Source organism: Misgurnus anguillicaudatus, chromosome 1 (genome assembly GCF_027580225.2).
Source record: "Misgurnus anguillicaudatus chromosome 1, ASM2758022v2, whole genome shotgun sequence".
NCBI lineage: Eukaryota > Metazoa > Chordata > Actinopteri > Cypriniformes > Cobitidae > Misgurnus > Misgurnus anguillicaudatus.
The window spans coordinates 10932501-10959164 of NC_073337.2; the positions used below are offsets into that span (position 1 = coordinate 10932501).

General features: G+C 38.2%; 2 protein-coding genes across 4 annotated transcripts in view; both read right to left on the reverse strand.

The window, feature by feature from the left end:
• crybg1b (crystallin beta-gamma domain containing 1b) overlaps positions 1 to 19113 on the reverse strand; it is a 25964-nt gene extending 6851 nt beyond the window's left edge. Inside the window, exons 1-17 of one of the 3 annotated variants that reach the window (XM_073866188.1) lie at positions 18992 to 19113; positions 18840 to 18916; positions 15063 to 16078; positions 10050 to 14169; positions 9838 to 9936; positions 9562 to 9600; positions 8474 to 8592; positions 7477 to 7624; positions 7075 to 7214; positions 4868 to 4988; positions 4737 to 4772; positions 4421 to 4569; positions 4136 to 4262; positions 3791 to 3936; positions 415 to 541; positions 266 to 292; positions 69 to 181 (exon numbers count right to left, since the gene is read on the reverse strand). In XM_073866188.1, coding sequence (XP_073722289.1) covers positions 69 to 181; positions 266 to 292; positions 415 to 541; positions 3791 to 3936; positions 4136 to 4262; positions 4421 to 4569; positions 4737 to 4772; positions 4868 to 4988; positions 7075 to 7214; positions 7477 to 7624; positions 8474 to 8592; positions 9562 to 9600; positions 9838 to 9936; positions 10050 to 14169; positions 15063 to 16078; positions 18840 to 18842 — 6530 coding nt within the window. In that variant the 5' untranslated portion in view covers positions 18843 to 18916; positions 18992 to 19113. Of the gene's footprint in view, positions 1 to 68; positions 182 to 265; positions 293 to 414; positions 542 to 3790; positions 3937 to 4135; positions 4263 to 4420; positions 4570 to 4736; positions 4773 to 4867; positions 4989 to 7074; positions 7215 to 7476; positions 7625 to 8473; positions 8593 to 9561; positions 9601 to 9831; positions 9937 to 10049; positions 14170 to 15062; positions 16079 to 18610; positions 18627 to 18839; positions 18917 to 18991 lie in introns of those variants that run through there. The other 2 variants (XM_073866186.1, XM_055189586.2) reach the window with 2 other exon arrangements.
• Positions 19114 to 23138: 4025 nt separating this feature from the next.
• Positions 23139 to 26411, reverse strand: mrap2b (melanocortin 2 receptor accessory protein 2b). Its single transcript, XM_055190673.2, has 3 exons — positions 26274 to 26411; positions 25979 to 26078; positions 23139 to 24916 (listed from the first exon to the last, which is right to left on the reverse strand). The coding sequence occupies exons 1-3, from the start codon at positions 26380 to 26382 to the stop codon at positions 24529 to 24531; spliced, it is 597 nt and encodes a 198-aa protein (XP_055046648.2). The 5' UTR covers positions 26383 to 26411; the 3' UTR covers positions 23139 to 24528.
• Positions 26412 to 26664: the final 253 nt, after the last annotated feature.

Here is a 26664-nt window from a genome sequence, read left to right on the forward strand (position 1 = left end):
TAGATCAAATAGACACAAAACAAATTAATTAAATAAACACAAAATCAGGGAGAAACTCATGTATGTACCTTCCAGTGAGAACTCTACAAGAAGACATAATGAAGCCTTCAGGCATTCTGGGTAATTTATCCTCAATTGTTGCAGATGTACCACTGAATTCAGGCTCTGAAAACATCTGAATCTATGACATACACAAGATATCACTGTCATAAGTGATTTTTATCATTTAAAACTTAATAAATAAAATAAAATCTCCTTTATTCACCTTGAAGTGAGAAGAACTCGGATTTTCCTAAAATATAATTCAGAATAAAATGAAACAGTTGGCATACAGTCAGAATTGATGGATAACATAATCTCAGGTTTATTTTAAGACAAATACAGAGAAAACTGAGAGCAGAAAATGTTTCTCACCAGTATAACTGGCATGACTGAGAGAATTCGGCTGTTGGATGAACCCCAATCCTCAGGACTGCTGTACAGACCTTTCTCTAGAACATAGTGCTGACCGCAGAACCCGGGTTCCTCAAACACAATCCATCTACAACACAAACACACTCACAAATTGGGTCGGTGACAAAACAAGCTTGCTTTTTTTAAATAGATGTAATGCATATTTTTGAGTCAGGTATAATGTATTTTTAAAATTCATATTAATTAAACATTGCAACGATGCATTTTTTTTACAGCGTTTTAGATTGCCCCACTCAAAAAAGCAGATGGTACAACCAATCATTGTCTTTTTGCGAGTTAAGTTTTATTGCAATTACAATATTGTGCTGATTGTTTTTTACTTGATAGAGGCATTTAAATGTATAATCCTAAATATGATCTGAAAGTGTAAAACAACTTTATCATAAAACTAACTTTGAGAACTATACATTTTAGGAAAATAATAATAAAAAATAACAATAACAGATAATCTTAGCTTAAATTTACTAAAAAAAATTAGCATATTAAAATGATTTATTTTAAAGTCCCTGTAAAGTCAGATATTTAATGTGTTTTGAGTTTGTCACACCACAGAAAAATGTGTTATTAAACACCCAATCAAAGTTTAATAATAAAAAAACAAGAAAATAAAATAAGTTATAAAAATCTTGGAAAAATAGGCAGCATTCTTGGTCAGGGGTGTGTCCACTGTCCATGCTGAAACTACGCCCATTGGCATGAAGGCTGCCGTCTCTCTCAACTTTTAAATACAGCTACTATACAACCTGAATAAATGCTTGAATTGTGTTAGGGGCAAGGCCATGTGCTGTTGTTCAAGTGCATCATAGAGTAGAGATGGGGACTAATTTGCATATTTATAGATCCATGTATAGGGATGCCACAATTATTATTATAATATTGGATTAACTGTATTGTTGCATCTCTAGGGTTAACTAAATGAGGCAAGGTTACATTCAAGCTGTATTAAGGCATGGAAAAACGTTTACATATGCTATTATGATGCTCAATTATGAGTTTTAAGGAATAAAATTATTGAATACAGGGTGACTTTTAATCAGAAGTGTAAACTGTCTGTTCCTTAAAGGGGACATTTCACAAGACTTTTTTAAATGTAAAATAAATCTGTGGTGTCCCCAGAGTACATATCGTCGCTGTCTGATGAAAACCACGTATGTCCATTTAGCCGATTTTGAGATTTTTCGACGGATTGAATGTCCAGGTTCATTTCCGTATACAATATGCTTTACATATCTAAATGGCCAATGAAAAGTTGTGAAATCATGTCATCTGATTTTCACGTATATCCATTTGGTGTCAAAGCTGTCAATCACACCTCGTATCTCCCGCCCTGTGGAAGCATCTCACCGGTCTCGTGAAGTTTCATCGAAGCTCAGCACTGGATAGCCGAATAAACATAGCCTGTGAGACAATGACTTTCCGTTATTGAGGTAAACGTTTCCCCTGACGCCAGACATACGTCTAGGAGTGACAAAATTACGATAGGACTGTGCAAACAAAGTATCTGTCTAGCATTACCATGTCAGTGTATTGATTCATTGTCCCTTCATAGTTTGCAAGAGACATTTAATAAATGTATAATTAATATTAAATAAACTAAGCGTATTTAATAAACTGAGCGTATTCATCTGTCAATATAAAACGCGACTTGGCCATTCTAATTAATTATCGGAAGAACGTGTATCGACCACCGTTACTGTAAAATATGCACGTATGTCCATTTAAACTCAATTTTGGTCAAATGTGGATTATATCATTACACTGGCAAGAATATGGTTACATGTAAAGATGCCGTACCAAGTATGACAACGCTACATTCAACTGCTTCTGATATACTGTGTTTTTTTCACTTCCTGAAAAGTAACCGTTTTGGACATACGTGAGTTTCATCGGGCAGCGACGATATGTAAAGTTCTAGCTCAAAATACCCCATAGATTATTTATTATACAATGTTAAAATTGCCACTATGTAGGTGTGAGCAAAAATGTGCCTTTTTGGGGTGTATCCTTTTAAATGCAAATGAGCTGATGAACTACAAACACTGATCGCCATAATAGTGGTTTGTTGTAATTGAAACTCATGGCAGTGTTGTGGTTGGATAGTGCAGATTAAGGGGCTGTATTATTATAATAAGATTGACCTTTTCACATCACAAGTGGAGCCAAATTTCAATGACCTATTTTTTTACATGCTTGCAGTGAATAGTTTACCAAAACTAAGTTACTGGGTTGATCTTTTTCACATTTTCTAGACTGATAGAACCACTGGGGACCAGATTATAGCACTTAGACATTAAAAAAGGGCTGCTCATATGACTTCAGATGAAGATTTGGAATTAATGTATTAAAGTCATATGAATAATTTTTATGATGTGTGAATTGTGTGTATTTTGATCTTTCAAAAGCTTGACGGACACAGATCAACAAACATCTTAGAAGGCACACAGAAGGCAGACAGTCATTCATGAGTAAAGATGACAGATTGAATTAGTTTTGGTCAAACTAATCTTTCAAACTAATGCACAACATTACATTCCTACAGACATTACATCAGTGCTAACACTATTAAGAACAGAGCTCAATTTTTGTGCTGTTTCAATGCTTAAATGTCACAAACACAACAACGCAACTGCACACATGCACGCCCATATGAACAAATGCAAGTCTGTCTCACACAAACACATACATTCATCACATGCTCTTACAAAGTTGTGTTTTTTGTTTTTAATGATTACTTCAACTTCTAATCATAAACAGGCCTGTATCTGTTTATAGACACTGTGTTGCATAGCAAGGCGGTGCCCACTGTGCAGCACAAACACACACACACACACACACACAAACACACACACACACACACACACATTCCAGTAATAACTGAGGACCACATCGATTTTAACATGTGAATTCTCTGGCAAACGGCTTTCCTTCCTCTAAATGACACCCTGAGGCATTTGTGTGTCTGTGTGTGCACGAGCGTGTGTGCATGTGTGTGTGTGTGTGTGTGTCACGTGACCTGAGCAGCAGGAAATGAATTACTGACAGCTATGAAGTGTGACTATAATTATTTTTCTGGAAGCACTAACAGTGAAATTAGTAAAGCTAAGATCTTTAGTCAAATTTCTAATACAGGCTTGTCAAATACTGACAGACAGACTGATGGTGTTTTGGACCCATATGAGAAGCACACTTTAAAATAACCAAATAATGCAGGAACCCCCTGAGGGTGTCAGTTAATAAACGAGGCACTTCCTATCATCTACCTCTGAGGTCATAAGCTTATCCTCTGCTTGCTATCTCTCTAAAAGATCAGACTCACGCTCCAGACAGGACTTCAATGGAGCGCGTCTGTAAACCGTAGTCTGTGTTTGCAAGGTTTTCCAGTGGCTCCAGCAGGTCAATGTTCACACCCCGCTCTGCGAAGTCCAAATTGCTAAACATCTTCATGTGAGGAGAAGAGAAGTCCTGCAGAACATCAGATGAATTCAGAGCATTTTCATGACCTTCAATGTCTTAAATTAGAAAGAGTTTATGGATTTTGGCAAAGCGTTAGGCGCTGATTCGGTCGTTGTTATTTCCTGCTATTGTCAAATCACAGAACATGAAATCTGAAGGGTATTTCATGTTGTTCTCCCCGACTAAATGAGGTTTTGCGAAGACTCACCGTGATGACAGGCCGCAGAGAGAAAAGATTCTGACCCGTTCCACCCCAATCTCTCCAGTCCAAATATTCTCCCTCCTCCAGAACAAACTGCTGCCCCTCGAAACCTTCCTGCTCATATCCTACCCACCTGAAACATCAACATCACATTCATACATTCACTAACAGTGTGCTTCCTTAATTTCCTCAATTTGGCAAGCTTTACAGTGTTTACAAGACTTTGTGTTGATCTAATGACGAAGAATTAGTCAATGGATTTGCCAGGTGTTGGTTTTTTTTGTGACTCACAGGCCTCTGAGGATCTTCAGGGACTCCACAGATTTCAATCCATGACTGTCTCGATCCCCCGAGTCCCTGTCTATCCCTTTGCAAGAAAACACATCTCCCTGAACTTCAACACAGCGACCTTGCAGACCTGCTTTCTCATACAACACCGCCTAAGACAGACAGATAGACAGACAGACAGACAGACAGACAGACAGACAGACAGACAGACAGACAGACAGACAGACAGACAGACAGGTATATGTCATTTAAGGGTCTTATTTCGATTTCAGTCAGTATTATATTCCTCAATGCAAATGGAGGCAGAAACACACCGTACCTTCACAGCGTTTGGGTTTTGGACTTTCACACCACCCTGCAAACAATAGCATTCAATGAAGACACACAACAGTAAGGAAAATTCATTGCAGATTTAAGTGTTTACTGTTAGTGTGTACTGTGATTTCTCACCATATGTAGAGGTCTCAGTGACCCCACCTCTGGAAAACCCCAATCTTCAGGATACGGATATTCTCCGGTCATCAACACCGCCAACAGACCCTGAAACCCTGGATCACTGTATATCATCCATCTACAGACAAATAAACATAAATAAGAATAATTGATGAAGGGCCACTGAATTATTTGAAAAAAATGCACACCCAAGGTGGTAATGCGGGTACACTGTGGGTGTGCATTATGTAAGGAATAATTGACGACGGGCCGTTGAATTCTGCTTCGCGACGTGGCCGCATCACCACCTCGGGTGTGCATTATTTTTCAATTATACCAAGGGTCTGTTGAATTCTGCACTCCGACCGGCCGAGAAGTGCTCCACGGGTGTTGATCATCTCTCTGTAAACCGCACACCTAACTTTTCAAATGCCTCAAAAATAGGCACCAGAGCAATGTTTGTGGTAACCGTGGTATAAGCGGAATAATTGACTCTGGTCCTTTGAATTATTTGAAAATAATGCACACTTGCATCGTGCCGCATTACCACCTTGGTGTGCATTATTTTCTTATAATTCAATGGCCCGTCGTCAATTATTCCTTACTAATTCAACGGCCCAGAATCAATTATTCCGCTTATACTACAGTTACCACACTTCAAGACATCAATCACATATATTTAAAGGGGTTCGTCTGGTTTTTGTACACGAGGCTACCTCTGTGCGTCTCTAAACAGCGCTGTTATTGCCTTGAAAAATCGTCTGTCATGTTGTTTTTGTTAGTCCGTTATTACAGTTATCTATGTGAAGTGATATGGAACTGTAATGCGGTCAAGAGAGCTGCCTGAAACTATGTTCGCCATGCGTTTCCCCGAAAATATCTGGACACCTCAGAACGTTCATCTGCCAATCAGATTCAAGCATTCAACGGAGCCGTAGTATAACTTCAAATAATTCAAAGGTCCATAGTCAATTATTCGGCTTATACCATGGTTACCACAAACATTTGTGGTTATTTTAAGACATTTGGCAGGTCAGGTGTGTGTTCATCAGAAAAAATAATGCATACCTGTGGAACATTTTTCTACCAATCAGAATAAAGCATTCAACAGCCCCGTGGTATAAAGAGATTTATTCAAATGTATAAGGCATAACTCTACAACCACCCTCCTAATATTGTGTTGGTCCCTTTTTACTGCCCAAACAGACCTGACCCATCGAGGCATGGACTCCACTATAGACCCCTGAAAGTGTGCTGTGGTAACTGGCACCAAGACATTGTCATGATGAAGAGATAATCAGTGTTAATCACTTTACCTGTCGGTGTAAATATGTGGTTAATATGGTAGTTACTGTTTGACAGTTGAGTTTATTCAGCTCCACCCAACATCAAACTCTTTTATTTTCTCTTTCTGTTTCTCACATTTATCCTTCATTTATTATTCTTCTGTTTTACTAAAAACATATTATTTCACTAAAGGGCAACATATAAAAAAGAGTTGCTGTGCACACACACATTCTGGCTTCCATGTTTTGTCCATAGACGTAATGGTTTTTTATACTGTACAAACTGTAAATTCTATTCCCTTCCCCTAACCCAAACCCTAACACCAACCGTCACAAAAAACTTTCTGCTACTTCAGATTTTCAAGAAACACCATTCTGTTTGATTTATAAGCGTGTTTCCTCATGGGGACATCAAAATCAGTCAGTGTTTTATAATTCAGTGTGTGACTAATCCCTGTGAATCACACACACACATGAATCACCATCATCTCTGACCTTCCAAAACAATAAAACTGATGTAACACACACAGATGTTTATAAAACTTCATCTTTCCTATAGAGTTACTGTGGATGTTGTCGATGGTTACCAGTGTGTTGTTAAGATGTTCAGAGTGGATTTCATCATGTTGTTATAAAGTTTCCTATGTGGTTGGCTATGGCTGTAAGTCAAACTAACTCATCTTCAGATCTATGTGATCTATCTCAGGTTCCTTCTTTAGTGAACGTCTGTTTGAAATGTAACAGCACGTATCATCTCCTCCTCAACAAGCTGGGTTATTCATTCTGTGATGTGGCACATTATGAACTATTCTTGGGTCAGGAATTTTTAAAAATCTGAGATCTACTAACTATTTTGGGCAAAAGAGTTGACTTGTCGTACTTTCAGTTGGTCAAACACACCTGTGTGAAGTTTTTAAGTGTGTGTGCGTGTGCACTTACACTCCACTGTGGACTTTGATGGATCCAGTCTTCAGAGGCAAACCAAAGGCACCTATTTCCTCTGTGTCAAGAACAAACTCTGAGATTCTGCCCCGGCCTTCAGGTTCTGAGAACAGCTCGATCCGGGGTGGAGTATAGTCCTACACACAAACACACACATGCAGAGAGTTAACTTTCTGGAAATGTATTTACACACAGATAATTATTGTCGCATGTGCAGTATCATTGTGTTTGCACAATAACAATAAAGTTCTTCTAAGTATGTCTAAACAAACTGGTGGGATTTCATTTGGCTTTATTGTCTATCAGGACGTGACATGAATATGATATCCATAGCTCTCTTCAGTTCCAAAAGTCTAAAATATAACATATATAGTAAGTGCATTGAGCAGAAACGCTTACTTGGATGGCCAGCCGAATTGAGCCAATGACAAAAGGAACAGAGGTTTGTCCCGCCTCTTCTGCCCATTCATTAGGTAATTCCACAAGCTCTTCCTCTTCTAGAGGGATTGATCGCCCCTCAAATCCTGGTTTCTCATACAGTATCCAGCTGAAACACACCACAGTAAAATAAACATACATTAAACTACACACACGAAAAGGTGTTAGTGTGTGTGGGTTAGTATATGTGGTTAATGAAGTGTATAAAGTATAATAACATGTTTATAATGCTATAAACATGGATGGTACTTTTTCAAAGATTAAAGATTGCCAACAGGTTTTTGTGATGGTTCCCATACAGCAAAAAAAAAAAAAAAAAATTCTCTGGCCAAAAATATATTTTAACCTCCTAAGACCAAGCTTTGGTTTGTCCTTTTTTCAGATTTCTTCCAGCTATTTTGGGGTTAGGAAGAACCAATAAATATAATAACCAAATATTTTTCATTGAACATGAAGTATTATGGTTCAAACATCAAAAATAGGTCTTAGGATGTTAAATAGGTTAAATATATGCTAAATACATTTTGTAGAAAGTAATGTTCAATTAAATATTTGGAAATTTATTTAGTTTCAACATTCATATATCAACATATATTTAAAATGCATTTTAAGGATATTAACATATTTAATTTTACACTCCATATGACAAAAGTCAATTTTTTGCCAACAATATTTTAAATGTATGCTAAATAAAAGTTAATTTTATAAAGTATATTATATAAATAATAATAAATAAATTATATTAATATATAATATTATATAAATATATTTAATTTTAACCTTTAAAAATATTTAAAAATATATATTTTTTGCCGTATGGGTTGGGGTTAGGGATTGGGGTAGGTTAGGGGAATAGAAAATTCAGTTTGTACAGTATAAAAAACATTGCATCTATTTAATTGTCCCCGTAAACCATGTATGCCCGACTGTGTGTTTGTAATGTATGTGTGTGTATTACCAGCCCCTGATCACTTTAATAGATATGACACTGGAGAGCTGTAGATGTGTAGCATCAACTTCATCCCTGTAGAACTCAAATGACTGACCAGTGAATTGATGCTGCTGAAATATCATGATCTGAATGACAGAAAAGATATACAAAACATCTTCATGGACTGTTTACTCTGGTGCAAAAATCTCGTTTTTCAAAAATCTCTGGTGCTTTTCCATTGCATAGTACCCCTTGGGTTGGATCGGGTCAGCTTATTTCTGGGGGCTTTTCCACTTGGAACAGTATGTAGTACCCGATACTTTTTTTAGTACCACCTCGGTTGGGGTTCCTGGCAAGCTAACTGATACTAAAACGTGAGGTAAAAACACAGTAGATCACGATTGGTCTGAGAGAATCGTCACTACCAGCGTCATTGTTAAGCACAAGATTAGCTTTACCTTAGTGATTGCTCTGCATACCTTTTGTCATCTGTGCTTTGTTGTAAGTTCCCAAACTCCCTTTTATTGGTGAAAAACATCCACAGGATGAGAATCAGGAACATCATACCAGTGTTTTCCTTGCAGTTTGCGGTGGCACATCCACGATGCGCACGTCCGCATATATGGACAGCATTTTTGCAACTTAGCGGTCGACTGTGACGGCACTGGTGTTTGTACAGAAACTGTCATGTGAGACAGAGGTATAGTAATAAATGCTATGAGCAAACTATATCTATTTGTGGTGGTCAATTTTGATTTTGTAACAGACTGACCAATAAATAAATGTATAGGAAACACTGCATTTCAATGATGCTCGTTCCCACTTTTTGTATGATGTCACAGCAGTAGGCAGCGTAAATATAAGGACACGCCTATAATCCCTCCCACCCTGAAGTGATACTAAACTTAATGGAATAGCTAACCAAGGCAAGTTAGGTGAGCTGACACGACCTTACCCGTGGGGTACTATGCAAAGGAAAAGCGCAATTAGACTGAATTACTGACAGTTCTCATACTAATGCTGCAATATAAATAACCTACAACAAACAAATAAACAAAAGCTTTAAATATTTTAAATTCTTCGGTAGATCACATGAGTCTGAATTGTTGGCCAACCTTTCCAGGGCGGCGATGGAATCCACGAGCAACTGGAATCTGCAATATAAATCACAATGGTCATCGCGATTGTGACGATAATGCATGTAAAGTGTTAAACAAATACTTCAGAATGTTTAGCTAGGATCTGTTCTGATGGCTTTTGAGTCCCTTGAATGTTTCATACCATTCAGACAGTACCAATCTCTCACTTTCACATGCACAGACATGTTTGAACAACACACATACACATACTGTACACACATTCACAGTACAGTGACGGACACCTACGCTCACAGGAGGAGTTGGAAATTCTGGAACGTTGTTGGTTGTCTGAACATCAACAGCCTTGTTCAAAGCCACAAGACCAGGTACAGATACACTTCCCTTAGATACCTAACCAGACAAACCACACACAGATGAGTTAATGTGAGCAGTAGATGAGTTAGAGTACTGTAAAATGGTACACATGTGATCGTCCCTAAGCATGTGTGCGGTTGAAGTCTCACCGATGATTGGATGTTGTCTGATGGTTGAGCTTTTTTAGGCTCCTTTGGCAGAAACCTCTCCAGGTAATCAGGCAACTTGATGTCTTCAAAGGATGGAAGCATCGGAGGAGCCTTAGTGTCTGTTACTGTGGTGGCTGTAGGTCCTGCTGAGCTTGTTTTGGGGTCAGGTGTCACGAGAGGCCCATTATCTTTAGGTTGTAGATTAATCTGTAAACTGGGTGGTGAAGGGTCAGCAGCCTTGGTGAGCGTCCGGTCAGCCAAAGATGGTTTGTGGTCAGGTGTTATTCGAGGGCCTTCATCTTTGACAGGTTTTAAATTACCCTGATAGTAAGTCTGGGTAGAGATTGTGCTGTCTGTAACTTCAGCTGCTTTGTCTTGATTGGGTAACTTAAGCATTTGATGTGTTGTCTCTGAGGGTGGACATTCAGGAGCATTGCTGGATGACAACAGCACATCTGTAGGACTCTCAGTGAGGCTTAAAAATTCTTTTCGTCTTGTTTCTTTGGTGTTGCGCAGACTGCTGAGAATGGTAGACTTTTCCAAACGAGACCTGGCTTTTGCTGGCTCTTCATTTGAATCTTTTTCTTCTTCCTCCTCTGGCCCAGTCTTAGCTCTCTTGAAGAGAACGGACCTCTTGATGATGCTCTCCCTCTCAGGGTTTATTCGTTTACGCTTGTCGTCCTCCTCCTTGACCTCTGAGTTTTGACCCCTGGATAGTGAGGAGGTGATTGGATTCAAATTGAATTCCCTCCTTCTACTCAGGCCAAACTTGAACTCCTCTGGATCGAAGGGTTTCTCGTGGTCTTCTTTGATGGGAGGCATGGCGAATGGAGGGGCTTGCAGGCGATTCTGCTTGTATTTGCGTTGGGGAACAGTGAAGGGCATTGCTAACCTCCTTACGTTGGCAAGAAAGTCATCTGGGTCGAATTCTCTGGAAGCTTCCAGCAGGTCAGTTTCACTGACGGAAGAGCTCATCTTTGGTTTGGGGTCTGGACTAGACTGCTTTTGCCTGACAGGGCGTTCCACATCCAGCCAGCTGGATGGAGAGTCCCCGCTCAGGGAGACACGTCCAGGTACAGAGGGGATCTGTGGAAGAATCAAGGGCTTCCGGACAAATTCCTTTTTTCTTGTGGCTGGGTCTGAAGATTGAGGTTTATTTATACTAATGAGAGCTGGAGATTTCTCATTGGCTGAAACTTGAGGAGGTGTGGTCTTTACAATAGTTGATGCTGGTGGAGGAATGTTCCTTTCATTAGTCGATGCTGGTGGAGGTGTGGCCTTTACCTCAGAAGAGGCTGCTGAAGGCGTAGTCTTTCCCTTAGAAGAGGCTGGTGGAGGTGTGACCTTTTCAACAGATGATGCTGGTGTGGGTGTGGCCTTGTCTTTTAATAAAGCTGGTGGAGGTGTGACTTTTACTTCTAATGTGGCTGGTGGAGGAGTGGCCTTTTCTTCTGATAAGGCTGGTGGAAGTGTGATCTTTTCATTGGTTAAAACCTGAGGAGGTGTGTAATATTTAATAGTTGATGCTGGGGGAGGTGTGGCCTTTTCATCCAATAAGGCTAGTTTAGGTGTGGCCTTTTCAATAGTTGATGCTGGTAAGTGTATGGTCTTTTCATCCAATAAGGCTGGTGGAGGTGTGGGCTTTTCCTTAGAAGAAGCTAGTGGAAGTGTGATCTTTTCATTCGTTAAAACCTGAGGAGGTGTGTAATATTTAATAGTTGATGCTGGGGGAGGTGTGGCCTTTTCATCCAATAAGGCTAGTTTAGGTGTGGCCTTTTCAATAGTTGATGCTGGTAAGTGTATGGTCTTTTCATCCAATAAGGCTGGTGGGGCCTTTTCCGTAGTTGTTTCAAGTGTAGGTGTGGCCGTTCTATCTGAGGTAGCCTGTGGGAGCGTGGTCTTTTTCTTAATTGAGTCTGGTGGACGTGTGGCCTTTACATCCAATAAGGCTGGTGGAGGTGTGGGCTTTTCCTCAGAAGAAGCTAGTGTAGGTGTTGCCTTTTCATTAGTTGTTTTAGGTGTAGGTGTGGTCGTTTTATCTGATGAAGGCGGTGGGGGCGTGTACTTTTTCTTAAATGAGTCTGGTGAAGGTGTGGCCTTTTCTGTAGTTGTTTCAGTAGTATGTGTGGTCGTTCTATCTGATGAAGCCGGTGGGAGCGTGATCTTTTCCTTAATTGAGTCCTGTGGAGGTGTGGCCTTTTTAGTAGTTGAGGGTGGAGGCGTGGTCTTTTCATTAAGTGATGCTGATAAACTAGAAGGTGGCTGATTTGTTAATGCTGGTTTAGTAGTGGCCTTCCCATCGGCCTGATCAGGTTGCTCTGTGAATAATTCATTGGCTCTGGAGAATAATGAGGTGTGCATCTCAATGACAGAAGGATTCCCTTTGTTAGGTTGTATTGCAGAAACTGTATTTTTATCGTTAGAGCAAAGTATGTTTTCTCCAGATTGCTGATCACCATAGGTCTTTTTTGTTACATCTCTATTCACTACAGATGTAATTTTTGTGTTGGTTTTAAGAGTGACTGTAGTTTCAGTGCTGGATTTGATTCCCTCCTGGTTTAAATCTCTCTCATCGGCTGCTGCCGTTTGTTCTTTGCTCTTAGTGCTTTGGTGGATTGTTTTTGTCACATTGTCTTTGTTTTTGTTCTGACTTGTTGTCTCAGTCAAACAATCTTTCTCATCATTTTTGTGGCTTGGCTTTGACTGGGTTTGTTCCTCATTTGATTTTACGCTACTGGTTCTTCTTGTTGTAGACACGCATGTAGCGGCGTGTTTCTCAGGTAACACCTTTATATCTGTCTCACTTTCTCTGTTCTGCATGACATCCTTCCTGGAGCTGCTATTGGCTAACTCAGAGTAGTTGGATCCCTTCAGGTGATCTGGGAATGATGGTCGATCTTCACCTGTCCCAGGTGGATCTAGTTTCAATAGTTCCTCAGACAGTTTCTTTACAATCCTGCCTCTGTGCTTCAATCTCTCTCTTTCTGAGCTCTTCTGAACCAATGGTGTTTTGTTGCTGTTTGTCCTTTGCTCTTTGGTTTCCGAGTGTTTTCGTTCTGTCTGGTCCTCACTGTAGCTATTTTCAGTTTGGGCATTTTTCTCTTCAGATATAGAAGGTGGTGAAGATTGCATTTGAGGTGTGGAGGTCACTGTCTTAGTTTTAAAGCCGAAAGTCTTTTTATCTCTCTCCTTCTCATCAATGCTTTTGATCTCTTTGGAACTCTTAGCATTCGCTTGTAAAGTTTTTATCTTCTTTAGGTCCGTGTCTGGTGTATTTTCTGTGTTTTGCACCACATCTGCTGCTCTTAACATTTCTGGTTGCTCTTTAGGTTTTACACTTGTAATCTCCTCAACAGAGTTGTTAGATTTGTCTTTTTCAACTGAGGTTTTTTCATCTGTAAAAGGTTTTGAGGTGATTTTGGGCATTGAATCGCTTTTTATGTCTTTCACTTCCTGAACTGATTCTGGTTTGTTCTTGCTGGTGGGGCTGAGCGGCTGAGCCGTATCTTTGCTTCTTCGCTTTTTGGATCTTGAGCCGGTCCGAGTCGGAGATTTGACTTGCTGGGTCTCATCAGATGGTTTTGAAACTGATGGCAGAAAACAACTCTCTTTATCCTCAACTATTAAGCCAATTGTGCTTTTTGACAACGTAGAAACAATCTCTGTTGCATTGTGGGATTTGGAATCTGTTTGGTCTGCGCTTGAAGAAGGTTTGGGTTTAACCGTAGGTTTATCTCTGCTGGTAAATGGTTTTGCTGTAGATTGTAAAACCTGAGATGTATCAGTATAACCAACTGTCTTTAAATGTCCACCGTTCGATGTTTTCCCAGATACCACCGACGTCCCAGATGGCAGTGTAAACGTCTCGTCCCCCTTCCGGCCTGTGCTGAAATTCAGTGCCCGATCTTTAATCGATTGCTTTGGAACGGTGGAACCGGCTTGTGTATCCGCAGGTTCTGTAAACTGTTTGAGGTGACTCGTCACATTTCGTCCTGGTGCAATGTCGAGAAGCCTTGGGTTTGTGGTGCTCTTAGCTGTACTGGTTGCTTGGCCTTCAAACATACTGATTTTGTCTGCAATTCGGCCCTTCGTCTTGCCATCCTGCCTGTTGTCTGAATATCTGTAAAACAACAAATACAGACTTTAGCATAATAGGAGCACTTTTGAGTGGCACAAATTTGATATATTTGATGGTTTGATGTTAGAAGAGAGCTGCTTGTGTTAGCAGTAAGCCATCTTAAAAGGTTTTGGCCACAAATCTACCAAGACCATCAGCTTCCTCCTCTTTACTACATTGTGAATATTTATTTGGAAGATTTGTTATACGACAAAAAACAACAGAAGTTTTACTAAATAAACAGAATGTTCACAATCACAAATGTAAAGAATTGAAATTACAAATGAGATGAGAAATTAGTTTTTTTGCTTAAAAAGCCGCCAATGAAATAACAGCAAAAAGTCTACAATAAAAAGTCAGAGATCTCAGTATCAACTCGAACATTTCTCATCAAATCAAATTATGGCATGCACATTTTTTGGCTTCAGACTTGTGATGTATAGAATAATAACTGCATTAAGAATGAGCTATACAATTTATCTCTTTCAAGCTATTGGTCATGTTTTACAGTAGAAAGCATTTTTAAAGGATTTTCAAAACATGCCAACATCACAAGAGACCTGGCATGTCTTTGTAAACACTCAATGTTTGTTGAAAATCATTCTTCAGACCAACCCAAAAACATTTTTACATAAGACTTTGCAGCTCAGAGGAATCTCAACTATGTGATCATGACCATGAGAATGAGTTCAGATTTCACAACAGAGCACACAGTGATTCCTCGTATCTATTCATCTGTTAACAAGATTTCTCACGTTAAGTTTTAGTTTAGTACAACAAAATACATGTTTCACTCAAGTTTAAACACAAACACACCCAAGTCTTCGAAGCTTTAAAATGTTTTGCAATTTCTTTTCATTACATGTGCCATAAACAGGTTAAACTGGTAAATTTACCTTGCCCTGTCTTCAGTCTTCGTCAGGCCATGGTCCATCGTTTCTTCGGCTCTCTTAAGCTTCTCATGTTGATCCTCTGTAGGGGTCTTAGAGGTGACAAAGACCTTCTTAGCGAAAAACTTTTCACTGTGAGAAACTTTGACACTTCTGCGTTTGGACTCAGGAGTTTCTGTCAGTCTGACAACAGTGTCCTCATCCATGTCTAAATCAGTAGCAGAGGTCAACGTGTTGCGGACAGGGTCGTCCGGCGAGTCCAAGGGTTCAACGGTGTCCTCACTCAGGTGTGCTTCTGCCCATTCTGTTTGTACTGTATCTTCGTAGCTACCTGCTTCAGGTGAGTTTGGCGCTTCCCCTCGGGAGCATTCGCGAACGGTTTTTGGCGCCTCCTCAAACGCTGACTCAGCCCACAGTGTCTCCGGGCTTCTTGCACAACTGGTTATTGCAGGGCTGCTGGGCTGACTCGTGGTTGGTGATTTTGAATGAGCCCCGCCCCCATCTCCCTGAGAGCCCCTCCTCTTCCTTCCAGACCTTCTCCGGCCCATTTGGTCTGGCTCCTCTTGGTCAAGGAGGTCAACCTGTGATGCTGGTTCTGAGAGAGAGATATTTGGCTCTCTTCTCTTAAGTGATTGACTGTTTTTGCTGTGTTTTATGTTGGAGTGAAAGAGAAGATCTGTGTCTTCACCGGTCTCCTCCAGATACACCTGAGAGGTTTGACCCCTCGACCCTCCCCCTCCAGCAGAATCGATTCTCAAATGTTTGGCATTCCAGGTAAGGGAGGGGCTTATCTCTGATGGGACAGGGGTGTGATCCTCTACTGCTGAACAATGGTTTCTCTCAGTGGCGGGGGCAGGTGAGCTGTTTTCTCTGCTGTCCTCGTCTGATGCCTCTTCTTGACTGTTTTGTTGTGTTTTGGATGATGACACATCTCCACTCGGCGATGGGCTGCCCCAACCCCACAACAACCAGCTGCCGATACGACTAAAGACCCCTGGGCTTCGCTCTTGTGGACTCTCTGCCTATAAACACACACCAACCCACACAAACATGTTTACACTTTTCTTATATTTCATGTTAGGGTCCAAAGGTCTGTTTTGCATTCTTTTCTAATTTACTACAAAATGCTTTAATAAACAACAAGACAATTAGAGAGAAGTGAGTGATGTTTAACTGAAAATGTGGTTGGGTTTAGAGTTTCTCTTTGCTTTTTTAACTGTAGCGGGAGATCCTGATGATTCATACACACCACCAGCATGACTTAAGAATGAATCATACATTATGCTTTGTGAAAAATGGAGGGAAAAAATCCACATTTATAGATTTGGCAAACACTTTGATTCAAACAACTTACAGTGCATTTAATCTATACACAGTATGTGATTTTCCTGCAATGTAAAAAAATCCGTAGAAATTACAGTGTTATTGCAGCTGTAACTCCACTAGCTGGTATCTTACCGTAGATTTAAATTTATGTTATTTACTGGTTATTTTTGTTCAAAGTTAAATGAACATTAAACATTTACAAGTATTTGTCTTAACAGAGTAAAACTAACAAAAACAGCATGAAGCAAAACATTCTGGGAAACAAAATCTGAAGCAAAAAAACTGAAAAAGGTTGATGATGATTTCTGGTTCCCAGAATGCTTTGCATGAGGCTGTTATTGTATAGTTTTATTCTGTAAAGATAAAGACTTTTTAATATTTAAAATTGATTTAACTTTTAACAAACTCTTGCCAGTAAATAACATAAATTTAAATCTACGGTAAATTACCGGCAACCCAGCTGCAATAACATTGTAATTTCTACGGAATTTTTTTACAGTGTACTTGCAGCTGGTTCTCGGTAACTTACCGTAGATTTAAATTTATGTTATTTACTGGCAACATTTTGTTCAAAGTTAAATGAACATAAAAAATTTACAAGTCTTTGTCTTTACAGAGTAAAACTAACAAAAACAGCATCAAGCAAAGCATTCTGGGAAACAAATCTGAAGCAAAAAACAAAAAAGGTTGATGGTGATTTCTGGTTCCCAGAATGCTTTGCGTGTGGCTGTTATTGTATAGTTTTACTCTGTAAAGATAAAGACTTGTTAATATTTATTATTTATTTAACTTTGAACAAACTCTTGCTAGTAAATAACATACATTTAAATCTACGGTAAGTTACCGACAACCCAGCTGCAATGTTTTACATTTGTTTCAAAAAACTTATTTGAGATGCAGTGTTTTGCTGGATAACATGGATCATCAGGTTTTGTTTGTGCTGCTTCTGTGTCATTTAAGCTAGGATATCAAATACTTAATGCATGCAAATTTATTTAACTTTTCACTCAATTGTTTTGTTTACATTACACTTTGTAATAAAAGATATTTAAGTAGAAAAAAATGCAAAACTAGCACTAGCATTTTCAATAGCATGAGTTTAATACACAAATACTCCATATATGCACAAAATAAATCATTGTCATTAATGCAGAGAAAGGTTTGGACACACCTGCAGTGTTTATCATAAGTGTTTTTATAGCATTTTACAATAACAGAAAAGTCATCAGAACTATAAAACACAAAGCATGAAGGCAAAATTATCATTACATACAAATTGAGAAAGTTCTGCACTTATTCATTTTAACTTCCTTAAGATCCTTACTGGAAGATTCACTTCCAAATCATCATACAGTTTAATATTTGTCTATTTAAATCCAGCATCTGAGGAGACATTTTTATATCTATAATAGTTATGAAAAAAATCAAGAGAAACACACAGAGTCCAGCGTGTCCAAACCTTACTGCTGTTGTTTCCATCTCAAGAGTTGCACAGTCATGAGAAACTTACAGTCCGAGAATCTGAGAAACGAGTTTTTAGTTCCGACAGTGACAGTGATCCACATCAACAATGAAAGTCCAGCTGAATAACGCGAGCGTCGCGTCGATTATTTATGAGCCACTGGAGCGCAGTAGCGCGCTGCCGTAGCGCACAGAGAAAGACGCGTCGCGTATGGACAGTATCGCGTTTCTCAGTCAGATCAGGTGAACCGAATCCAGCAGAACAATGAACAAGAGACATTCAGAACCAGAACTGCACCGCTTTTATAACCTCACCTTCAAGTTACAGCAAAAACCACAACGGCGAAGAAGTGTGTTATTTTGTAACTTAATACTTTATAAACATTCTTAAAAAATATATTGTTAGTATGCATTTGACCACTTTTATTTATAAACACATTTATCTCTTTCTCAACAAGTTATTTGTCTGCTTTAGAAAAGATACATACTAATGTGTTTACAAATAAAACAGTGTAGGCTTACTGGGTTTATAAAGTTACTACACTAATAAAAATAAAGGTTCTTTAATCATTTTTCTCTATCAGGGAGTATCATTGACTTGATGCTTGAAGAAGTAAAGCATTTTTATTCTTTAAAAAAATAAAAATAATGAGCTCATAAACCTTTACTTTTATAAGTGAATGAGAATGGTTAGTATTATATTTCTATTATAAGTAGTTTATAACCTGAATCAAAAAAAATATTTAGATAAATGCAGAGAGACTCACAGTCGTATTCAGAGATGAAAATATCAGCTCACTGGAAAAGATGGATCATATCAGAACTCATGTATGTGTCCTCGTGTAATGAAAGAGAACATTCAAATGCTTCTCCGCTAATTATTTTCCTGCTTTACATGAAACATCACACCCATAATCATTAATGTTCATGTTCAGACCTGTTCCGACTGATTCCCACTGTTGTATAAGCTGAAGCATTTCAGCTATGTCTGCTTACCATGATTCAGAGGTTCAGACTTTAATAAATGTCAGGACATCAGGGTTGTGCACGCTGCAGGTCAGCCGCCCGTACCTCTGAAAAACCACAAAAACATATCTGGAAAAACACAATCTCACGAACCAGCGTTAGTAAATGAGTGTTAATGTTACCTGTGTTGGTCAGTTTGTGCTGTTGTAAAAGCAGATGGACGGACAGCAAGTAGACACAGAAAAGTCTGACAACTCCTGCTGCAGTCTGACAGCACACAACATACACACACACACACACACTGAATTATTTATGCGTGCTGCTTCTCTCCACCCACAGTTAGATGTCATCAACAACACAGAGTCTAAATCCTTTACTAAGCTGAAATCTATCAAGAAAACAATTGAGAAGATTTAACGGCACGTGTGAAAGGACATGCTTTGGCTTGAGCTGTTTGTAGACAGACAGGTTGGAGTTCAGTGGAAATTATGAGTTTGGGAATTTATTTTCATTTATTTCACCTGAACACAAGAGTTTCTGCAGAAGTACGAACGGCACGATTCTGAATTATTGAGAGCATTTTTGTCATTACTTAAACAGTCCAACAGGTTTTAAAAGTCACTTTAAGTACACAAACTGCATATTTGGGGCTCTTTTAAGAGCTTTTTCAGATGGTTTCTACAATGTGTCAGCTGAGGAATCCACATGTAGTTATTTACTTACCAACTAAAACAAACACACACGCATACACACACATGCACGCGCTCACAAGCAAACACACACTTAACAGATCTGATCAACAGTAACCATAAATTCTGTATGCAGAAACTCTTAATATGTTTAGTTTGTATTTAATGTCAAACAGAAATCTGATATACTTCACTATGTAAACTTGTCTTGTGTTCAATGTATTTAAGTATATTAGATATCTGTGCGTGTGTGTGTGTGTGTGTGTGCGTGCGTGTGTACTTAGTTACTTATTTAATCTGTGGCAGTAAAACTGAGTAAATTTTCCTTTTGACCACAGACTGTGATGTAACTCGGTTCCTATGGTGACGCTTGATATTATCTTTGACTGCTGTGTCTTCTATTGGTGTAATAGCACATCTGTATCTCTGTATGGCTGATAAACTTTATAATACACACAGTCAGAAGGTGAATCACTTTAAATGTGAGAATATATATGTACGGTTACATTCATAATGACTTTCTCTGTAGTGGAGCGGTGTTTTGAAGCAGTACAGTAGTGTTGGGAGAGTGTTTTCTTATGCCTGCCATGACTCGGTTTAACCACACAGATTCAGTTTCTCTAATGGAATCCAGATGGCAGGCAGAAATCCTCATGTGCCAACATCACCAAAAAACACTTTTACATCAGTATGCCGTCCTCATCTCACATGAGCTCTTGACATGTTTACTTAAACAAAAAGTAGGTCTATTAAAGCAAATAACTGAAATCTTGTCGGTGCTGGAAATATCTCAACTGCAGGCAGTTCTGTACAGTCAAAGTTAAAAGTGTACAATGTGGTTCAATGCTTGTTGTGTTATAAAAGTAGTGAATAGCTGGTTCTTCTGTGTTATTTGGGGTTTCATCTGACTCCACCTGCTGGCCAAACCACATCACACCTGTTTAAAGCGCCCCTATTTTCATTATTTTACATTTCTTTTGGTGTGTTAGTACATAAGGTAAAACCCAAAATCTACGATGACGCAAGTTATTGTCTCCAACTGAAATCTCTTTTCTTGGACTGTTCTGAAAAAAAAATACGGTAAGGTAATCGGCAAATCAAGTTTGAGGTAAGCGGGAAATCACAATGCACTGGATAGCTGGCCAATCAGAGCACACCACGCTTTCTAAAACAATGAGGACATGTTCATCACATTAAAGAAAGAGATGCCAATACCAGACTCATCTGTGGAGAGCTAAACATATGGGCAACGTATAGCATAAATGACATTACATGAACCACAAGTGTTGACACTTTTTATTGATATATTTTTGCTACTTCTAGGATGTGGAAATTCTTTCAACCTCCTAGTATATTGGCATTGAGTAAAATTTCCACACAGGTTAAAAAAAGAATTAAAGGGCATCTACAAACGTCAGCCCTGACTAAAGAATTCTTTAATTTCCTTCCTCTACAAAAATATCAGTGCAGAATGTCAAGGGTTATTCTTGACACAGATAAAAAGAGAAGCGTTTATTAATTATTTTATTGCTACTTTACACATCTGTGGTTGGCTGTGAGGATCAACAGTGCAAAAACAGTGAATAAAAAGAAACATTTGATGCAAATGTAATGCTGTAATTGACTATTTTTGTTTTATTATTTGTGTAATTACATTGAAAGCACATTGTTGTATTAGTAACAAGGCTGTATTAGCAAACATTGGTAAATGCATTAACATGAACAAACAGTGAAGTTTTCAAGCAATTATTGATAATGTCAATACAGTATTCATGTTAGATCATGGTGCATAAATGAATGTAAATAGTTACGTATGCAATGCTTGATTTTATAGTAAATGCCGAAATTAACATGAACTAAGATTATTCAATTCTGTAGAAGTATTAATCATTGTTAGTTCATCTTAGCTGCATTAACTAATAGTTAACAAATACAACCTTGTTGTAAATTGTTACAAACCAATTTATATAAAAGTATAAAAGGAACGAATTTTTGCATCATATGACCTTAGAGTCAGAGCACATAATGATTCCGGGCCCCCTCTAGTGGTGAATCTAGGCCTAGATATGGACTTTGACCTATAATCTTTGCGCTTGTGCACAATGAAGGGCTGTTGCGTCTGGGTTTTGTAATTCATAAATAATTTATTGCGTCCAGAATGTGGAGAACGAACTCATCATATTTTGCCATGAAACAAAGTAACAGATGCCCCCTCAGTTTCAATGGGCATTATGGTTTCAACGGTCTGGCAGTAAGTGCATGCGCTCAAAACGTGATGGATAATTGTATCAGCCACAGTTCAACCTTTATGATTGCTCGAAAAGATTAAAGCCGATATATTGCGACTGAGATCTCATTGAGATGAGTTAAATGGTCACATTTCAAGTATGTGTTACTTGACAACCATGTCACTTTCACTTTTGTTTTCCTTTTAATGAACTTTATTTGGGTATGAGCCATGAATGCCTACCCTATGACGCCTTCTCTGTTATATTGGCTAATTTACTAGCCGTATTAATAATTGACCGTACACGCTGGTATTATTTTTTGCAAGGTTTAACTTCACCATCCCATCCAGAAGACAAGAACCATAAAGCAGATTATCTCTACCGTTTATACTCACCTGAAGAGAGAAACCATAGGCTCACTACCTGAATGTCTCTTTGTCAATCCATGTCCAGCATTGGTTCCAGAAGAGTGAGAGAGGATCTGGGACTCATCCCATCATCACCTGCAGAGGGCGATAAGACGACAAAGATGAACCGCTGATGCTCATTTTTCAGGGACACCTCGTGGGACAATAGGTTTGGTTGTCCAATGTGAACCTTCCGCCCTGATATATTGAACAATTTAAGATCATTAAGGATATAAATCTGGTAGCCTCTGAGTTACAACTTCCCTGCAGTACCGTATTCACGTCTTGTCTCAGTTAAAAGCATTAAAACCACCTGTCTTTATCTCTCTCTCCCTCCACAGAACCTGGTGAGGAAGAAGTGTCCCCCTGGAATAAACTGGAGGAGTCTACACTGTTCGAAGATCCTGTGTATTAGTGTATTAGTAAATGCAGAAATGAACATGAACTAAGTCTCTAAATGCTGTAGAAATAGCTAAAAACAAGTGTTACCATAATGTTTTATTTTCTTGACTGTAGCAACATCAGGCATGTTTTAAATACAGCATTAGGTTAGATAAAATGAAACTAAACTTAATACAAAAATTATATGTGTTTGTGTTGTTTTTTTGGTCTGATCTAAATCTTTCAAATGATGGCTGAATCTAGGATGATGTTTAGAGTTAAAGTTCAAAGTGCAAAACATAAACAAGCTCTCATCTATAACAAGTAATAATAACTTTACAGATCAGCTGTAAAAAACAGCTGTTTGAAAAAGTACAAATGAAAGTTATTTTGCTGTCTTTTTCTAGTATGTTATATTGTACACTTGATCTCCATGGCAACAACCTTTCTCCTCTTTCTTCCGTTCAGAAGTGATGTACTCTTGCCGCCTGAGTCATTACACACAAATTTGTCTCTTGGAAAATCTCCTTGGTTTGCTTACCCAGAATGCTTTGCACAGAAGCCAGTGGGCAATGTTATTTCTCTCTCTCTGGTTTATTAGAGGAAGTAATGACAGTGTTTGCTTTAGTCATTAACAGTCAGACTCAGTGCTGTAGACGTGTAGCTGATATACCAGCTGCGATGTTCACAGATTTCATTGTTGTCTAGCATGCTGTCCATTTTATTCTCACACTAAATATAATAACAGAGAACATTGAATGCTGTTAGGATGTTAACTTTAATGGGCAATAATTACATTTTATGTAAAATTACAGAGTTTCTGTATTAAAGCACTAAATACATTTTTTTTAACACATAATAAAATATGTATATAGAAAATGTTAAATATATTTTGATATATGGTTCAATGACAAATAAGAATATCAAAATATCTTTGTTTAAAATCTAGTTCTTAGAAATTGTTGCATGCATGATGGTTTCATATGTTCTTTTGGACATTTTTGACAATAGTTGAATTTAAATTACTATAAAAAATATTAAAAACATGAAATATTTCTTTACACCTTGTTGTCTGTGACCTTGGTCCATTTCCTGTTATGGGCATCAAAATGCAAGGCTGGCTTTACACACCAACTTTGATTTGCTGAAGAAACGACTTCTATTTTAAAATAAATAGGAATAAGAAAAGTATGCAAACAACTTTAAAAAAAAATGATCACAACAAATTGCATACAGCAGCAATATGAAAATCAAAATATAGAAAATAGCTTTTTAAACTAATTTACAAAAAACATACATAGCATTAAAGCGAGATCCAAAACGTATGCTGTATTCACCTTTAAAACAGAAAAACAGATGTCAACATTAAAGGTGCAGTGTGTATTTTTTTAAAGGATCTCTTGACAGAAATGCAAAATAATATACAAAACAATATTATCAGGGGTGTATAAAGACCTTTTTATAATAAGCCGTTATGTTTTTATTACCTTAGAATGAGACGTTTTTATCTAAATAAACCTTACGTGGAAGTCGCCATTTTGTGCCGCCATGTTTCTACAGAAGCCCTTAGCGGACAAACTTTTTTTGCTAAGTTGTCTCCGTCAATTACATGTTTTTCCGATGGCGGCTACCGTAGCTTCTCTATGCGTTTCAAAAGCAATTCGCAACCTCACCACTAGATGCCGCTAAAATTTACACACTGCACCTTTAAGTCTTGTTTAACGCAAACCAGAAATAAACAACCTTCTTTAAGACACACATAGAAACACAGTCACTGATATTAAATCTAATCTTACAACAGAAAATTATTGTGAATCTACAGAGTTGAAAAAAAGACAGAAACATTAAGATATTTGATACACTTGCAAATGAACAATTTACAGATCATAATCACTCTCTTATTGTCTAAATGATTCATTAATGGACCTTTATCTAAAGTGTGTCTTTAGTATCTGATCAGTATATGTTTATTATAATCACAGGAAAAATAGTTGGGCTCTAATCTGATGTCCTGCTAACTGTTAAGGACAGGTGATTCGCAATCTGTGATAACTGGCGGTCCACACAAAAGCAGGTCGTCATTGTCTAGGCTGGAGCTGTGCTCAGATTGGACAAAGTTTGGAATGTTGAAGTTGGACAGAAAGTGGTCATCTTGGTTTCTTCTGCCATCCTTTATTGTGCCCTGCAAGCAGAGTCCAACACTGTCAACGGGGTCCCGTCCACAACGCATCCCTCGGCCAATCACAGCATCTCTATTGATATTAGTTTGCTCTTCCTCGTGAATGTAAAAGTGAAACAGGGAACGCGTTTCGTCAAACAGTGGATGTAAAGGAAATGCCTGAGGACATTCGGCCTCTATCTGCACACCGTCACCATGATGCTTTTCACTGGAGTCAGAAATACTAATGAGAAACAAAAAAAACCGTTAAATTCCTGTGTTTGTGTTATATGATGAAGGATTAGTGTGGTACTTTACATGCTCTTTCTATATTCATTTAAAACAACACTAAAGAGATTTTGCTCTTTGCTCCCCCTACAGGTTGGAAGCGGAATTGTCCATTACCACTGTCGTAAATACTGCAGCAAAGCTGGCTCTGATTGGATTGTAGGTCTGCCGTAAAGCAAGTTTTTGTAGTTTTCACTCGAACTACAGGACCGCGACCCGACAGTTGGAAACTTCTTTAGTGCGGTTTTGGCCGATAGAGGCCTGCAAAGCGAATGTGAAAGTGCCGTTCACCCTGTTTCGAGTGGATGAACGACTGAAACTTTTTTGGAAACGTTATTTTAAGGTAAAAAGCTCTTTAGTGTTGCTTTAAGTTTCTATAATATGAAACGCATATAATAAATTGTATATTAATTTTATATATTCATTATATACATTTTTATTTTTTTTAATTTATTGTATAAATAATTAAGTGTATATTTATTATTAAATACAAACCAACAGTTTGTTCCAAACTAGCTTAACTTCATGTTAAATCCGTCTTCAAGTCCTATATATTTTTATGTGACGGTGTATGAATGTTCATGTAAACATCAAATGATAGCTCTATGAAGGTGAACTGCACACTTTAATGATTCATTAAATCTAGCATATTTAATTTAATTTATGCAACTGAAGTGGTTTTCCTCATTTGAATACAAGATTACAGACCAACTTTAATTAACCATTGATTTCTGACGTCTCCCTGTTTCTATGGAAACACTCATGGACTGTAAATCTACTATAACAAATATGAATAAAAAAACTGTGATCGTAGAGAACATTTCATCCAGACAATCTGTGAGATTGGCAGAAAGGTTTCACTTCTGTTGTATGCAGTGATTTTTTTCAGTATTGTTTATCTGTCACTAACTGACTTGTATCTGATTTTAATTTTGCAAAACTGACTTAATTTGACAAATTAAGTTTTTTAATTAAACAACTGTGAACTCCAAGTGTCAATGTGCTTGTGTTTACTCACTCCAGATGTGATGCTCCTGTTTTGGTCAGAAGAGTCAGGACAAAGAACATGAAGATGACAAACACTGCCAGACCAACCCAGAAACCGATAACTATAGAGTCTGATAAAACACAATCCATCACTATAGAGTATGATCCAGTAATTATCATATTTTTGTGATGTACACTCTGTATGTCAGACTGCGCGTGTCTCTGACAGGAATGTGATGTATTTTAAAGAGAGAAGTGGTTTTGTTCTTTATTACATTATAAATTGTGGTCATGTACAAAAGAGGATAAACATATCACATACTCACATCTGTTTGCTTTCAGGCTTTCGAAGGACACAGGCTCTTCATCATCATAATACTCATAACGCCATTCATAATCACCACCTGAGCGACTCTGGTTTATTTGTGCTGTCATGTTTCAGCAAAACATCATCTCATCAGAAATCACAGAACAACATCAGGATCCGTTATTGATTTTCTTCATCGGCAGAAAGTCCATGAGGATACTGAAGTTAAAGGAGCAGCTGAGAGAAACCTGAAGCACCTGACGGTTTGGATGCTCTACCGTTCTCTCTCACTATGTCTCTGTTTCTTTTCCATTCTCTCTCTCTCTGTGTGTTCTTGCTGCACGTAATTCATGAAATCACAAACACCCACCATCATGTGAAGAGAGAGAGAGAGAGAAAGAGAGAGCGGG